This window comes from Embiotoca jacksoni, unplaced genomic scaffold (assembly GCF_022577435.1).
Source record: "Embiotoca jacksoni isolate LCO1_2020_lvr unplaced genomic scaffold, fEmbJac1.0.p SCAF_13, whole genome shotgun sequence".
Taxonomy (NCBI): Eukaryota; Metazoa; Chordata; class Actinopteri; family Embiotocidae; genus Embiotoca; species Embiotoca jacksoni.
The window spans coordinates 18234318-18252448 of NW_027185263.1; the positions used below are offsets into that span (position 1 = coordinate 18234318).

At 43.5% G+C, this 18131-nt stretch overlaps 1 protein-coding gene across 1 annotated transcript in view; it reads left to right on the top strand.

The window, feature by feature from the left end:
• The window catches only part of auts2a (activator of transcription and developmental regulator AUTS2 a), a 299368-nt gene that overhangs the window by 252160 nt on the left and 29077 nt on the right, over positions 1-18131 (top strand). The window contains 1 exon segment of the mRNA XM_069147040.1: positions 15473-15521. Within this exon segment, the coding sequence (XP_069003141.1) occupies positions 15473-15521 (49 nt within the window).

Consider the following 18131-nt stretch of genomic DNA (forward strand, 5'->3'; position numbering starts at 1 on the left):
TAAAGACTTCAGAACTGGAGTGATGTGATCTACTTTCCTGGTCTTAGTGAGGACTCGAGCTGCAGTGTTCTGATTGACTTTTTAGAGAGACAATAGTCGAGTCTACTGAAGATGAATGCATGGACAGGTTTTTCCAAATCCTGTTGAGACATAAGTCCTCTAATCCTTGATATATTCTTCAGTTGATAGTAGGCTGATTTTGTAATTGTCTTGATATGGCTGTTCAGATTGAGGTCTGAATCCATAACTACACCTGGATTTCTGGCTCGGTTTGTGGTTTTTAACATCAGTGATTGAAGCTGAGCGCTGACTTTCAATCGTTCTTCCTTGGCCCCAAAAACAATTACTTCTGTTTTATCTTTGTTTAATTGAAGAACATTTTGGCACATCCAGTTGTTGATTTGTTCAATGCATTTACCTAACCTTTGTATGGGATTATAGTCCCCTGGCGATATAGTTATGTAGATTTGTGTGTTGTCTGCATAATTATTGTAACACACTTTGTTTTTTCCATAATCTGAGCCAGTGGAAGCATGTAGATGTTGAACAGAAGAGGCCCCAGAATTGAACCTTGGGGAACACCACATGTCATTTTAGTCTGCTCTGATGTGTAATTAGCTGCAGACACAAAGTATTATTGGTCCTTCGAGTAGGATTCAAACCAGTTTAGTGCTGTGCCAGAGAGTCCCACCCAGATTTTTTGTCTGTCTGTTTGTATGTCATGGTCGACCGTGTCGAATGCAGCACTGAGATCCAGTAATACTAAGACTGAAATTCTGCCACTGTCTGTGTTTAAGTGGATGTCATTGAAAACCTTAACAAGAGCAGTTTCAGTACCGTGGTGCTGTCGAAAGCCTGACTGGAAGACATGAAAACTCTTATTTACAGCCAAGAAGTTATTCAGCTGTTGAAAAACCGCATTTTCAATTATTTTACTTAAAAATGGGAGGTCTGATATTGGCCTGTAATTTTTCATTGTTGCAGAGTCTAAGTTAGCCTTTTTTTAGGAGTGGTTTGATAACTGCAGTTTTTAGGGCCTGAGGAAAGACACCTGAGAGAAGGGAGGAGTTTACAATTCGTAAAAGATCAGTGGTCATGCAGTTTGAAATATTTTTGAAAATAGAGACTGTGGAGACTTAAAGTGCACTAAATTATTAGTTTGTGTGATTTCTGTAGCTCCGTAGCTGATGAAGTAGATTTATTGGCTAGTTAGTTACTAATAGTTAAAGTTAAGGGTCACTGTAGTTGTTGTCTGTTTTATTGTTTTTTGTTGTTACATATTTATACTTTTCTTGTTTCGTCTTTTTATTTTGCACGCCGTCGGACTGAGAATTTTTTTTTCAATCTGTCTGTATGTTTGTATGTCATATGGTGGATCGACATTAAAGTTGAAGTTGAATAGCAACCAGAGTAACTGCTCATAGCATATTTTTATATTTTCAGTGCATACACTGCTTTTACAATAATATACAGTTTGAATGTGTGCATTAACATGAAAACATTTAGCTCTCTTTATCAAGTCATTTTTTTTTCAGCTCTACATGCAAACTTTATATCTCAGAAATGACAAAGAAGTTCACAGATTTGTGTAAGCTTCTACCTGAGTTGTCACCGTACTCCTAATGTGCAAAAACACCCATAGGTGGTGCCACGGGTCCAAAAGATTTTGTTCTGCCTTGTGGGCCTGTTTGGGCTCATGGCGGGAGATGGATGAGTTAATTTTGAATGCTCTTTCTCTGTCTGTCTGTCTCCCTCCCTCATCCTGATGAAGGTCTCATCAGAGGAATAGTCAGACACTGAGGGAGCGATTTCATTTTCCCTCATTACAGCAGGCACTGGAGAATCACCCAGCTTCAAAGCCGCTTGATTGCATTATCTGGCATTTGGTGTAATACAGGCGTAATCTATGGCATGTGACCGTGGAACCAGGCCAACATCGCATTGCTGAGCTGAATGGAGTGAAAGTGGACCTGGATATCAGGCCTGGGTCAATTCACTTTCTGCACAGAGTTTAGAAAAATTTACTAAATATAGTGCACTGGAGATTGTTTTTTGCTTCCAGATTGGTAAATATTATTGACTCAATCCGAGCTGCACACTTTAGTTCTTGTTGAAATAGTTGCTATCATCAATATTTTTATACTAACAATGTATGAAAAGACGAGGGCTGTGTCCAAAAACACTCACTGCTTATGTTATAGCGTAATATATTTACTATCCGCCATTTGACTTTAGTATCCTTACTCCAAGTCTGTAAATATATGTTATTTAGCGCCCTCAGAAATTCCACCATGAAAACTAAAAAAAGGATTGTCCATCCCATGTACACTGTACCTGCTGGACTTGTAGATAACTCACTGGTTGCCATCAGGTTGCGAAAAAGATATCACTGTTGTGTATACAGCTTTTTCCTCTTGACTCAAATGGCCAAAAATCTCATCCGGAAGTATTTAATGCAAATGTTGTGTAATTCTTTTTGCTTTATATCATCGTACAAATATCAGCAAATAAAAAATGTTCACATTTACAATAATAGTTATACGTAATCTAAAGTAAGACGCTCCTTTCATCCCGGAGTTATTTATTTGTTATGTTGGTGCTTTCAAAGGTCAAACACTGACAATCACTGTTTATCATTCCGGCAATCATTATCAATATTGTCTGCGGATAAAGAGCTATAAAAGAATTGTGATTATCACCATTTTAGAAACGGTAATTATGGGCATCATTAGCATCCGTCATCATGTTTAAGTGGGTCCACGGTCCACTAAACGAGTGTTCATCCTACTCTTTGTGTCGGCCATCCCACACCGTTTTCTCACTGTAGCGAGAGGAAACATTAGATGATGCTTTGGAATCAGAGCCAACTTCAACCTCTAGTCGGCCTTTTCCCTCAGGCTCACAGCTTCTTTATTCATTTTCTGACCAAGTCTCACAGAAGGTTTCACCCTGCCGTGGTTCAAATCAGTTTGGAAAGAGATAACCGATGTTCATATCAGAATGTGAGTGGTCATCTTCTTCTGCTAGCTCAGCATAAACATGTGGACAGTGTGTGGATTTGAAGGATAAGAGTTCAAAAGGACAGTTCACAACTTATCTAAGGGAACAGAAGAAGCAGGGCTTACATGAAATGAAACAGAGCTGATGAAAGTGGGTTAGATTTAACAAGCCCCACTGATGGATATCCACCTGGTATGAACTCTTTTCACAGGACAGAGCTTCAGCCTTGTGTTTGTACTCAGCTGTGGAGCCATGCACAACATCTCCTCTACAGTTTTCCGGTGGATGAATTAGTAATGCTAAAAGATTCCATTTTGTCTATCTGAATGCTGTGTGTAGCGCTCAACCTGGTTAATATAAGGAGCCACTCAATTTTTCATGCCCACACCAAGTGTAGCCTTCAATTTAACATGCGCTTTTAATCCTGAGAGTGCTAAATTGCTTTTTAATGTCGAGGAACATGATGTTTTCAGAGTAACTCGTGAAAAATGCATCAGCAACATGCAGAGCAAATCAGATCCAATGTTTTTTTTTTAGGGTAAAGGAACAAAGCAACACCACAGCGAAGAGGAGCGAAACCAATATGTTGTTTTGACTCATCTGTCACCTCGGGGGTCTCAGGAGGACGCCCCCTGCAGGCAGCGTGTGGGTTTGTGTGGGTAATGGTGTGATTAATTGTGTAGTTTCACATACGTATGTCTGTTGTGAATATTGTAAATACCACATGCATGCATACCGCCAGCATATGGCTTTGCGTATAAGCATGCCGGTCAGTCAGTATGTCATACTGTACTGTATATGTGCCCCTCCATGTGTGAATTCATGAGCAGTGTCAGGTGTTATCGTGCCTGGAGTGTTAGTGGATGACAGGTGTTTGCAGGCCTTCCTGACCCTGTTAGATTCCCCTGCACACCAGAGGCTTTAGAGGAGTCAGAGCTGGACTCCTTCAAGCGTGACTAAAAGACACTCCTCTAATATCCCTGGTCAGAGAGTCAGTGAACTCACTCTGAATGACTTCCTCAGGGCCAGCCAACCGACCGCCCTCTGTTGTCATGTAACAATGTGGCCATCGGAGCGGACTAATCAGTAGACAGCAGAGGAAAACACAGCCAGCGCTGCCTCTACTAACAATTCCATTCAAAGCCTTATTCTCTCTGCTTTAGAAGGACGACGCAATACAAACACATTATAACAAATGCAATGAAAAGACATCTCAAATCTCAGTTTCATATGTTATCCAGACAGTAATTAATAAAGAAATCCAGACAGCAACGAAGTAGTTTGATATGAAGTTATGAAGTCTTTTATTAGTGCAGAGTTGTATGCATACAATAATAATATACTACAAATACAAATAATGGCGTCTAAACAGTCTAATTCCTGTTGCATCAAAGGTTTGTTGTTTTACTGTTGAGTCAAAATTTAGTGTTAAATCCATTAGCTTGGCTAAAACGACGTGGCCATTGTGAATCACAGTGTTGTCAATTCAGTCTTTCATCTTTCAAGTGAATAAAAAACTTGATTATACAACCAACTGTTTACTGTGTGTCGGTGGACCCAGCTAAGCCCAGGCCAAACCACAGTTTCCTTCAGGGAGTTGTGTGTGTGTGTTGTGTGTGTGTGTGTGTGTGTGTGTGTGTGTGTGTGTGTGTGTGTGTGTGTGTGTGTGTGTGTGTGTGTGTGTGTGTGTGTGTGTGTGTCCAGGCATGTGAGGTGGGGTCAAGCCGTGTGTGGTTCTTCAGCTTTCCCTCTGGATAAGCAACATAGGCTGTCCGTGTTGCCAGTGAAAATCCTCTTCCAGGTGTGTGTGTGTGTGTGTGTGTGTGTGTGTGTGTGTGTGTGTGTGTGTGTGTGTGTGTGTGTGTGTGTGTGTGTGTGTGTGTGTGTGTGTGTGTGTATGTGTGTGTGTGTGTGTGAGCAAGAGATAGAGTGAGACAGACAGCAAGCTGTCCCAGATCATCTTGTTGAAGCTCAGTGTTGGTAAACATAGTACATGCTAAGCCCAGCTGAGACAGGCAGTGATGATTGGGCTTAGCGCTGGCTCTATCCTGGGTGGCCCTCAGCACCTGTGGTCCCTGGGGGCCCCCACTGACACAAGGCTACAAACACACACATTCATCATCAATCGGTTTTTGGTCTCTCCTGGTATCACTGAAATATGAAAAGCAAACTGCTGGATTGTTTAACACAATTACATAAACAAGACACCCATTTACAAAGTATCACACATTTTCAGAGAGAGAGAGAGCATGCTCTGTGCCCTGGGAGCCTGGGTCCACTCAAATAACCCCATGGTGAATGTGCTGCTGTCAGGCAGCCAGCAGGGCAGCCTCACAATGTGCACATTTAGGACCCAGAGCCTAACGGCGGCACAGAGTTTGTGGAGGAAAGTGTGGAATGTGTCCCGCGGGCAAACGCAGGCCACTCTCAAAGGCATCTCTATTACAGGAAGACAAGCGGAGCCTTATGTCATGATCACCAGTCTTGGAGATACATTTCTAGACTGCCGCCCTGCACCGAGCCAGCACGCGCCCTCGTGGAAATCTACTGGCCCACGCCGAGCTCCACTTCACTCCTGTTAAAAACACATCGCTCACATTTGCAGATCTAATAACCAGAATTGTTTACAGCAAGAGAAGAGCCATGAGCTTCAGTGAGATCCTGAAAATGTTTAGTTTCCTTTGACAATAAGGGTGTGGCAAGTTTTGACGTTCTTTTATTTGATGTCATTTTTTGTACTGTTAATTTGACATGTTGTTAAGTCTTCCGTCAAACCTGGTGTACTTTAACTGAAGCAAAGCGCCACAAATATGAGCTAGTGCCGAACATGACGGCTCCGCTCGGGTCTGTCTTCAGCCGGTGGCCTTTTATCGATAGTGACAGATAAAGAGCCCTGTGATCTTGTAAAGCACCAGGCACTAGCCTTGATTACCATCCCCGCTGATAACGCTGCATGCTAATCATTGTAAACATCATGCTGTGGCTTTGACACACTTAGGCTTATCTATAATTGGTGTAATTGTTACTAGCATTTAACGAGATCGTCTTCCAGATATGGTGAGTGCCAAAAGGGCCCGGGTACGTGAGAGGCTCCCTCAGATCTGCCTCACTGATGGGGGCATTAGATCGACACTAACTCCTCTATCACTGTGCTATTAATGAAAGGCAGCCACAAGCCAGAGCACAAATCCGATAAAAGGGGCTGGAGATGAGGGGGTTATGAAATATTTAAATATACAGGGCTTCAAAGCGGAAGAGGCCTCCCGTTCTTGTCAACAGACAGACCCCCTGCAGCCCAGCCGTGGCCCCCCGTCTCTGGCCCGCAAACCAGCCTCACATGTAGGTCACAAACCATCAGCTCACTTTTGCACTGTTGGGACGTCACCAAACGAGTGGAGGGGATCCATTGATGAAAATTGTTCCTGTCTCCAAACACAGACACACACACACACACACACACACACACACACGCACACACACACACAAACAGACCCCCCCCCCCCCCTTGTTCAACCGGTCTACCGTGTTCTAGTGTTACACAGAGGGGGAGATGAGCAGCATAGGGGCGGCGAGGTCAGAGAGGACATCCAAACCCTGTCTCAGCGGACCCTGACATGTTAAAACACCTCATCACAGGATAGAGGCTGAGATCCTCTGCAGCTCACATGCTCACTCACAGAATCCTCTCCACCTACAAACACAACCTCCCTTTCACAGAGAGAAACCCGTGAAGGGTGAGGGGTGTTTTTGCAGAGCGTGACATGAAGAAATGAGCTCTTGAGGGGACGCAGGACAGATCACCTTTCAGGGCCGGAGAGACTGAGAGTCTGAACAATCATTTCTAGCTATGCACTTTCATTGTGATGGGTCCCAGATATCTCCCTCTGTTGTGATGCGGCAAGTGTCTTGTGTTATTTTTAAGGGACTAAACTTTCCATTTCTCCTCCTTTTATTGTTAATCCCCCCAGCAGGGAGACAACTATAGGGGGAACAACAACATTATTTCGCTCAGGTCCTGCATATTGCAGTGCCCAAAGGGTGGGGGCTGTTGGGATGTGGTGGGGGAGGAGGACGGGCAGAGACCTCACTGCTGTCTGTCATCCTGCTGGCTTTTGATGTCCGTGGCCCATCTTGTGTCCCTCTGGAGAGCCTATCATCAGGCCCCCACTCCGTAGCTGTTGAGCATAAAGAGAGCCTTGGAGAGGCTTGTTTGAGTGGAGCTCGGGGGCTGCGAGGGTGGGGTGGGGTGGGGTGGGGGTGATGGGGGGGGGGGGGGCTTTCTTCGTTGGTGCCTGACAGAATGGTCTTGACGGAGCGTTTCAGAAGGCCTAATCCCTCTGACCATACTCCTCCAGCCGGGCAAATCGCTCGGGGGGTCTGCAGAGGGTCAGACAGGTTTTAATACAACGCCTTAGTGGTGATTTCCTCAGTGCTTTCCTGTAGCTTTTTCTTTTTAAATGACACAGCAGGCTGTTTCTTCCCCCTCTCTTTCTTCTCCTGCTACCTCCTTATTTGGCTCCTTCTCCCTCCCCATCTTGTCGGTCTCCCCTCGTCTCCTCCTGTTTTGTTTTCTTCTCCGCTCTTTTCCTCTCTACTCTCTAGTTCCTCTTCCTTTATCTCCCTGCCTCCCCTTGTCTCCTGGCTCCCATTGCGCCGCTGAGAAGAAAGAAACAAAAAGGGAAAATATTATCCCTGCCAGAACAGTTGCTCTTGGTTAGTATTAAGTCGAGGCCTCGTGGGGGGTTCCAGCACCGCAGTTCTTTGGTTGTAGATGTCTGCTGGGTCTCCACAAATATAAAGACATGCAGATTAGGGAGGAAAATTAAAGCTGGGGGTTCGTCAGGCAGGGGGTTATCTGCTCGGAGGGTTTCTGTCTGGGATCTGGCTGCATGTAAAGCTTCACACAGACAATTGGGGTCAAATTAAAGGAGACTTACAATCCTGCTTTTTTTTTGTCATTGAGACCCAATGACACTACATCTTGATGGAATTAAACTGAATAAGATTATCAATGAATTTTTTTCGACAGGCAGCACTGAATCTTGTTTACACCTTTTGTAACAAGCAGAAAGTAGCACTGCAAAATCTCTTGAAATACAGGACATACAAATTTTACTGTACCTGTCATATGCCAAGCCTTCATTTCAAAAGCTGAGAAAATTCATTTTCTCAGTCCATTAAGTCTCTGCGTAAACACTGAGACACAGCACTACAAATAAGCACAGAGATTTGGCCTTTGAAAATAATTTAGCTTGGATTTGTGAATTAGTAATTATCCTGACATTCAATGAAAACGTTCAAGGTAAATTGTGCCCAATATGCACGATGTTGTGTGTGGCTAGAGGCGTACAGCACATATGCTTCTCTCTGTTCGAAGGGGAGGGAGTGATTGACTGCTCTGAAATTATCCGTGGCATCGCATCCCACAGCCCACATTCCACAGCTATGTCTGTAATTTAGGCAAAAAGGTCTCCCATTTTTCTTGTGACTGGGCAGACGGCTGGTGAGGGGGTTGGGCTGTGTTGGGGGGAGGGTTGCATCTGGGATGTAAACCAAAGTATTTAAGGCAGAAAAGGTTAAACCAATTTTCTTGTCTGCATTGTTTTCCAAAGTGAGTCCCACGTCAGCGACATCAGACGGACGGTCAGTGCAGTAGGTTTGTTCCCACTGACAGGCCAGTTCACTCTGCGCCCGCAATGTCAACTGGATCTGATTATTGCCTACCAGATCCAGATAATGTCTGCCATTGATCAGGCCATTTATCTTGAACTCCTACGGCCGCAGCCTGCTTTCAGAGACCATGGGGAGATAAGTAGATAGAGATAAGCAGATAACATAGTCTTTACAGGCTTTTAACAACCGGAAGAAATAGTTTTCCGCTGCTGATGTGATGTGAGTTTCATATCTCTTGGCTCAGGAAGCTTTATTATGAGACAAAGGATCTGCTTTTAGAGGTATCATCATCGGATCTGATACACCCTTTCATCCCTGCGTCTGTCAATCTCCGTTAATGTTCCCAGAATACCAGTCACATCCTGTGTGATAAGCACTGGTTGATAGGTTGAGAGGAGAGAGTTGCAAAGTAGAGATTCATTTTTGGCATTGTTATTTACAAGTTTGACATTGAAAAGCAATTCTGTGGAAATACAGATAAAAGTTCAAAAGTCCTCTAATATCCCCTTCTCACTGTCAGGATGTTTGATTGATGCATTTTAACAGACGACTGTCAGCTTTTCCCACTTTTGCAATGCTGTGGTGTCCCAGTTTGTGTTATAGTTTGTAATGCTGTGTGTGTGTGTGTGTGTGTGTGTGTGTGTGTGTGTGTGTGTGTGTGTGTGTGTGTGTGTGTGTGTGTGTGTGTGTGTGTGTGTGTGTGTGTGTGTTTGCTTGCATGCCCAGCCGTGTGTCATCCCCACATTATTACTAGCAATGAGTGACAGATTAATTTATGTCTGGCTATGTGTCTGAGGAATTGGGAAGAAAGGGCCTGTCAGGACTGCTTGTCAGGAGGGGTAGAGATTAGAGTCAGTTGTCATTGACAAACCAGTGCAGGCTCTAGGAGATAAGGTCGGATGCAATGACTGTAAAAAATACAATATATATGTATGTGGAAGAATAAAATTAATAGAAGAAATAAAATCCTTACTCCGCCCTCAAAGAAGAGAAGAGGAGCTGCTGGCATGTCCAAGTGTGTGGGTTTGTACGTGTGTAACTCGAAATATTTCACAGCTCTCAAATGTGCTCTGCATTTGGACGTCTCTGATCTTAAGCAACAAGGAGGGTGGGATTTAATCCGACTCCATCCTTTAACAAGGATTTATTTTAAAAACACGTGCAGTACGTGTTTTAATCATATCGGTAATCCCAATAGTCAGATCATTGTGCGTAAATAGTCACTGACACACAATGAAACATGGTCCTCTAAGCTGCGTTACACTGGCAGTGTGTTCATTCATCAGTATCATTGTTATGATGTTTACATTATGTTTAATCACATATTAAAATCCCCTCAAGAAACTTGTTGACTATTGCCCCCAGACCATGATAGGTTATAACCAGGTGTTTAAGGTGTGAAGTCAAAGAATGTGTCTGCTCTCCTTTTATCTTGCCAGCTTTTATTCTCTGTGTTCAGTATCTGATCATCTTTAAAGCTGTAAATTACAGGCTTTACTTGTAGCCACACCAATCATCAAACCATCAGTCAGTCCAGGCTGAAAGTCTTGTTCAATACAATGACAATTGAATTTAGGTTTACATATTCATGTCCCCCTCAGGATGACTTATAATAACTTATCTTTTCATTTTAACATTTTAATTTGCCCGATACTTCGGTTTATGAACAAATACCTGCAGGCTAATTAAATTCCAATTATCCTCCGCTGTATTTTTTTCGCCAATTAGCAAGTATTAACATGCTATTTCACTAAGATGGTAAAAATAATACATTTTAGAGCTGCGAAGCATCAGCATGGTAAAGTTGTTATTGTGAGCATGTTAGCACACTGACATTAACATTTAGCTCAAAGAACTGCGAGCTTAAAGCTAAACGTTGAAAGAGCTAGAAATAGAAACAAAGTTGTTCGTGCAAAGTGTTTTCTAATTTGAAGGCAAACGTATTACAGCTGTTCCACACAATCCAAGGTGGGGATGATGTTGGAGGTTCAAGGCAGACACACTGAGACACTTCTTGCAACAGTCATCTTGAACTAAGTGCACTTGATGTGTGCTTTTTCTGCTGGCAAGTGAAAATGTGTGTTGCGAATAAGTTGCGTATTTGCACCACAAGTGCAGCCTCAGCGTGGCTCTAGACCCTTAGTATTTTTTGACTCATATTATCATATTTATCCTGGATCGCTTTGTCTGGTTCAAGAGTTACCGTATCTCATTCTGACAGAGATGTCACTGAGGTGAAACGGTTTCTGAAGTACCTGCCCAACCTGAAATGATGCTGTTCACCGCCGATGATGACTCTGTTCATTATCAGTTTGAATATTTGAGATTTTTGGGGGGGCCCTGCAAAGCAAAGACAGAGTTTGGAGTCAATAGGCAAATGCAATAAGAGCTTTTAACATATTACATTGCCACCACTCATGTTACACTTATCAGTAGTATTTTAAATGAGGGTAGATTTGGCATAATGGCAGGAAGGCAAACCGGTGGCGTGTGATTGTAATCTAGGAGAGTTCCTGTAAAATTAAACCGTGGTTGTGGTTGGAGAGACAAACATGCTTCTGGCTTCTTTGAAGTGGAGAATCAGCGTCCAAAAAACGGAATAAAAGATGACAAAATGTCAGTGTGAAGCTGATGGTCTATAGATAGAACTTGCATGCCCAGACAGCAATTACTGAGATACATAGCACACACCCAGACATTGTGTTTGATCTTAGTGCTTCATTCTCTTGCACAGACGATGTTTTTCCATGTGAAACTGTGCCGGGTTCTCACTTTAATATGTGTGCTCATCTCTGTCAGCATTTCATTTGAATTGAAAATAATGTGCAGTGTGAGATCCGGACGCCGATTGCTTGGTGGTGTGGCTGTAATCACAGACTTGTGGTCGCTCTCAAATCTGATAATGACCATTTAAAATGGAGAACAGTAGCCCGTTCATTGCTGCTGCTGCTGCTGCTGCTGCTGCTGCTGCTGCCATTTTCTGTTGGTTACAGCATATAAATACATATCTTGAAGCCAGTCATGTTGTGCTTTTGAAGCCAAACCACAATATGCTCTTGATGTTTCATCACAATCACCACTTCAAACACAGGAATCCATATGATCTAATTACATGAACCCACAGTTAGTACATTTGCAACTATTTTTAGACATGATTTATTGCATCTCTGTTCCACTCATACATGAAGTGTGCAGCTAAATCATTTCACTGGCATTATCAAAGATGTTTTCCCATCCTATCAGCAACAGCAAGCTCGAGGTTAATTATTTCATTAGCTGCTCAGTGCGAACTGCATACATCTGTGAAACACACAAGGATGCTTAGCAGGAGCCTCTAACTTGATGAACACATGGTTTGGTCTTTCTCTCAGGCCCTTTGTGACCGAACCTTTATCCTCCAGCTGAACCAAGTGGCTGGACTTTACTTGGCCACCTGAGGCCAATCCCTCCCACTGCCTGATGATACTCCACATTCTTTGTTCTGTGTGTCATTGGCGTGTCCACAAACAGCCATGGGAATTTATACAGATAAATTATTTCCTGCTAAATATGGAATTTTCTGTTTAACCAGATTGGGTATCTGACTGCAGTTTGGAGAAAAGTCTTGTTGTGTTGACTCTTTGAGGATTTGTTTTGCCATTGCGAATCTCAGGCTACTGTATATCCCATTTCCCATGACTTCATGTTTGTATGGTCGATCCCAGCCAGCCAACGGCCCCTCGGCCTCTCTGTTACCGAGGGACGGATTAGCATCTCAGCTATGAGCTAAGTCTGTTTTCTGCTCTGTGGTTGCTTGGGCTGAGCTGGCAGGGAAAGACTTCTGCAATGTGACTCTATTGTACATCCATTGACCTCCCAGCCAGCGGGTTAATGCTCATTAGACAAGCTATTGGATTCAAGGGTTTGCACTATTAAGAGGATTTTACAGCAATGTCCAGCAGCATTTGCCCAATGTGAGGGATTGCGGCAGGGAAGGATGAGCGCTGTTGCTTCCCAAGTAAATATTATTTTCAGATATGCAGTGTGAATCTTAGCAGTATGGTGTCCCACCTTAAATCTGCAGATCCCTTATAAATGCACACTTTGCGGCATCACCACTGGGAAACAACTAGAAGGTGGCTGCTCGCAGCAAGACGATAAGATGTTTTGTTATTAAGCCGGGCAGGCAAGCTAAGAAAAAATATCTCTCCAGGGTTTGTTGAAGATATAATTATAAAAAGCAAGCCATGAGTTCTGCCTGCGGTGTCAGGGGTGGAAGCTAGTTAGGATATCGGTCTGGTCAGGGTGAGTCACAGAGAGCTCAAAGCTCAAATTGAAGGCCGAATGACCCGAAGAGTTTTTTTTATATTACCAGTTGACCTCCCTTCAGGCCAGTGGAGTGGGAGTGGATTCAACAGGAAGACAGCGCCTGTGGGCTGCCAGGAGGTGCATGCTGCTCATAAAGGAGCGTTTTGTTTTTCCTCCCCTCACGGTAGCAGCACCCTACTGGGGAATTCATTAGCGGCTGACATCATCTCACTCGGTACAGAGTGAAAGAAAGAATATCTTTCTGCCCTAGCTCTCCCCTCCCGCTATCCTTTCTCTTCTTCCCTCCTGTTTTCTCTCTCGCTCGCTGCTGCCTCCTTATCTATCTGGTGCGCTGCCGTCTCTCCTTTTGCGCGCCATTTACGCAAAAGGTAAACGCGACGACTTGCGCCTCTGCAATCGGGCTCCAAGCTTTTCGGAAGCCCAGAAACACGAGTGTGTTTATCTTCTGAAGGAGCGCTACTGAGGTTGAATCCAAGTCCGCCTGGAAATCAGGAAGTGGGAGGACCCGACCGTGAAGGCAGTGGCAGCACACAAGCAGTCAGTCGCTGGATGAATGGGAGTTTGTCTGGTGCTTGGGAGCGGATGGGGATAGGCTCGCGTGAACCCACGATCGGGATCCGTCAGAGAGCGCGGCAGACAGGCTTTGCAGCTGAACACAAAGTGACAGTGGGCTTATACCTTGTGAATTTTAGCTCACTGCTTGTGTGATTTGTCCTCGTCTCTGTCTCTACAGAGGAAACTGGCCGTGCGCTTTATTGGATTGGTTTGCTCCATCGGACGCAGCCCCGCTCTGCGCACCGACACAGAAACCCTCCCGGATCCTGTTTGTTACCTCTCACGGATATTTCCGACAGGAGAGTATACGTGAAAAAAAACATATTGCGTCCCGAGCGAGGAAAGAAAGGTGGATCAAGGGATTTTTTTTTTTTTTTTAATTTTTTTTTTTTCTCGTCGCCTCAGTGCTGTTACAGAAGCTCTCCGTGGCGAGACACATGGTTCCCTTTGTCCAAAAGGCGCAGTAGCTTTGTGAACGGCTTTGGATTTCTTGGAAAGGCTTCTTCTTTCTCCGCATGGCTGTCCTCAATTTAAAAGGAGTAGACTTCGCCGCCTCTTGTGTGGATTATATTATTTGAAAAGCAGAATGTGAAACGGGGCCATATTTACCAGACCGAGAAAGTAATATCCTGACTTATTTGCCTTCTTGCTAACCTTGCCACATCAAAGGTATGCGCGCTGGCTCGGAGCCTTTAATGATCTGCGATTTTATTTGTCATTGTGTGTTATTGTGTGCAAAATGTTCTGAGTAGAATTTTTATATTAGTAACTATTTTCCTGCACCTATTTTGCTGTCATTTATTCTTCAGCTTTCATTGTTTACATTCTGTCCGTGTTGCATTAGTGAATAAACGCCTCAATCATAACAAGGTTTTATATTTAGCAATAAAACAACATTCATTTTCTTTTTCCACTGTTTGCCATTCTTATTTAGAATTCGTTATTAAATCGCTGTGCTTCGTCTGCCGCCTAAATAACAGCCATACGTCGAGATAAAAGACAGGAGTGCGCATCCAACCAAGCTGTCAGTGAACGCACATTTTTAATAATCCTGTCATTAAGGTCATTATAATAAAAGATAACTCTGCTGTCAAAGTGAAATGTTTTAACATGACTTGTGGGGCAGAATTTGGCATTAAATAAATCCGACTAGAATAAATCCACAAAGCCAGTTATTAGAAATTAATTTTATTCAGAGAAAGCTGTCAGTCACTGCCCATATGAGGTATAACGAGTGTTGCTCCGTTTCTTTCCTGTCTTCTCAACGTGTAGTTATTTGGTAATATAATAATATTTCACCTTATTGTCGTGGTTGAAATACAATTGATGTGTGACTTTTTTCAGCAATATGAGGCGTTCGTTAACTAATTCAGGTTTAAATCCCATCACTGCACATTTTCATTCGAGCACGCTGCTGTCGGAGCTCCGCCAGGGAGGCTGCGAGAGTCGTGGGGCTCTTCTGTCACGCAGCAACAGTGCCATCAAGTGGCCTGAATATGAAGAACCAGTTGTTTTGTTCCAGTCTGATTTTCATGATTGGTTTTAATCATGATGCTGAGGTTGTCCAGAAATTGTTGACAGAATCTGTCCATTATAGGTTGTGAACAGTGCATATATCTTCATCTAATATGGTTACAATTGGTCAGTTATGTGTCCGTAAAATTGAAAGCACTGCTCAATAACAAATTGTCTGAAATATTTGTTAAAGTTGTGTTCAATTACATTGAATGGGTAAAGATTTTCTTTATAATATTTTGTGAGTGTAAGTGTAATAATTATTTACCATCGCAAAGCATGTTGTCCTCTCTTTGAGCAGAAGAATGGCTTCAAATTATCTCCAGAAATATGATATAATATAATTTGGGGGAAAATAATATTTCATTCAGATGCTGTGTTAAATTTTCTATTTTGCTCATTCTATTCTCCTCTTTCGCAGGTATCCGATGCCAACTCAGAGAAATTCTTCAGCACAGCCGCAGTCAAAGGTACAGACATTTGTGTTTTCTACCATGAAATGTTACTATGATAATAGCAGGTGTACCGTCATTCTGCTAATTTCAACATGTTGAAATTTGCTTGCACTGTCCCAGTGAAGTCATCATCATATTGATGTATGGTTGTTTAAAATAATGCATCACACCCTGATCCAGTTTATCCAAGTTGTACAGGTATGAAATACTGCTCAGTGCTTTTTCGACACCAAGACACGAAATGAGAATTTCCCTCTCAGACAGTACTCACCAGAGGAAATCATTAAAATGCGTCATGTAGGTCTTTGTGTTTACAATGAAGCGATGTGCGGTTTGGGGATCCTTTGTTGGAAATGTGCTGAGATGCACCAGGACTTGTAGTGGAGCCAGAGCAGGAGGAGGATGGTGTACTAATGCAGCAGCGAATGAAGTGAGGGCAGGAAGGGCATCTGTTTATGGCCCTCAGTGTGCCAACACCACATGTGACCTCATTATCAAGTCACTAATTTGCTGTTAAAAGCAGCCCCATTTTCTCTGGCTCAGGGATAATGGAGGTGCCCTGCGTGAATGGACATTCCTCTGTAATGGGGGGAGTTACCATGCAGGGCGGGAGGGAGGCTCGGAGACGAGGGTTATGACCCCTTCAGGGCTGTGGTAGAAACGGGGCAGATTGCTGATGATAGGTCCTTGTACAACCACCCCCCACCTCCAGTCCTTGTTTCCCTGCACTTTCCTCTATGCAGACCTCCATAGACATTTCCCACATTCTGGCCTTTGATTCCCTCCAGGGCTTGATTTGTGGCGTCCATTGGGGGGCTCAATGGCCATGCTTGACAGAGAGGTTTCCTTTTGAACGTGCTTCTCTGTGGACTATTTGGTTCCCTTGAAAGGATTAAAGTCTCCTTTGTGCTGCCTAAATCAACAGAGGGCCACCCTCTCTCCCAGTCTATGAAAGGACCTAACTGGGGAAACAGTACACAAAATATGCTTTCTCTCTGCTGCACGTTATTCCACTCTCTTGGCCCTTATTTCCATTTAAATATCCCCTCTTTTCTTCTCTTTTACCATCTCCCTTCCCTTCTCCTCTTCTGCCTTATGCTAATGCTGGCCACTATTGCAAAAGGCGAGTAAAAGAATCCAGGTGCAGGGAGAGCAAAGACCACTGGTATTTTTATGGAGGGCGGTGTTGAGATTAAAAGAGTCGGGTGGGTTTTTGTTGGAGGGGATTACCAGCACTCTAATGCAACCAAACCTCGGGACAAGCAGCAGCTCCAACACAAATAGCCAGACAGGGCTCGTTTGTGGGATGATGAGTGTCAATATTTGCCCAGAGGCAGGTGCAAAAAGTCTCCATTTATTTAACAGTTTGTGCGCTTTCTTGTTGGTACACATAAAAATAATAAAAATCTCATGAGGCTTTAGTGTTCAGCACAGGGCTGAGAAAGTCATGACAGACCTCGATAGCAAAAACAGCTCGCAGACAAAGGCACGACTTGTTTATCATATAATGAAGGAGCACTTAATACTGTTATCCTGCCTGTTATTCACAAACCTGACTCTGCAGAGCCACTTTGATAGTTTTAATAAATATCTATATACTTTATATAGTATATTTTATATAATCTCAATCCAAGAAAATATCAAGTGAAGATGTGATTTTGCCAAATTTGAAATGCAGTAAAATAGCTTTTGGTTAATGTATTATATTGAGAGCTGATTGTAATTCAGCTGCTGATGTGCAGCTTTGGTAATGACTGACTTTTGGCTTTTTCCCCTCTGCTGCAAGACTAGAAATGAGCCCAGGGCAACTTCAGGTCTCTTTGAAGTCTTAGTGCTGGTCCCTCATCTTTTAATCTTACAGCCTTCTCACCTACTCGATAATTACACTGTATTTTTTATGTTCCCTCAAAAGTCATAGGTTTTTTTGTTTTTCTCGCCCGAGGCCTACACTGCATTTTATAAAGAAAATCCGACTGATGAGAATACAGCTTTTGTGTTTTCAGACGCTGATTTGTTTTCTTTTCCCTTCGAGTCGGCTTCACCTCGGGGCCGCTGGTGTCAGCTGTGCGCAGTTGTCTAACATGGAGCTTAAACCCACCATCACTCTTTGCTTGCCTCTCTGTTTTTCTCCCTCCATCCTGCTCACTCCGAGTTCGCTTTGCCCGGGAATGGATTTCATTAACTAAGAGTCATTAAATGTTATCTCTAATTACCGCGGTTGTCGATGCACCTGCAGGTGTCAGCGAGCTAACCTGATTCATTTGCTCTGCAAGAGAGTCAGCAGCAGTCAGAGAGCCGGGGCGTAGTCTATTGGCCGCCAGTGAAATAAACAACTTTTCTGAAGTCTAAGCTGCTTCCAAGGTGCCGTGGGTGGAAATCAGTAACCAAGCCCTATTAAGGCTGTGACTGCTGTCTGGGGAGTGGATTGAAGTGCTGGCTTGCACAGATACTGATGATGACAAACCAGCGCAGCATGTCACCACAAAGGTCTGCAGACAGATCTATCAAATGATTAAAGCTGTGTCCCAGGGCAATGATATCTTGTCACCCAGTTACATTCCCATCCTTTATGATATTGTCAATCCACAAGCCGTCAGAGCGTCTCAGCAAAGTCAGTCACTGGAG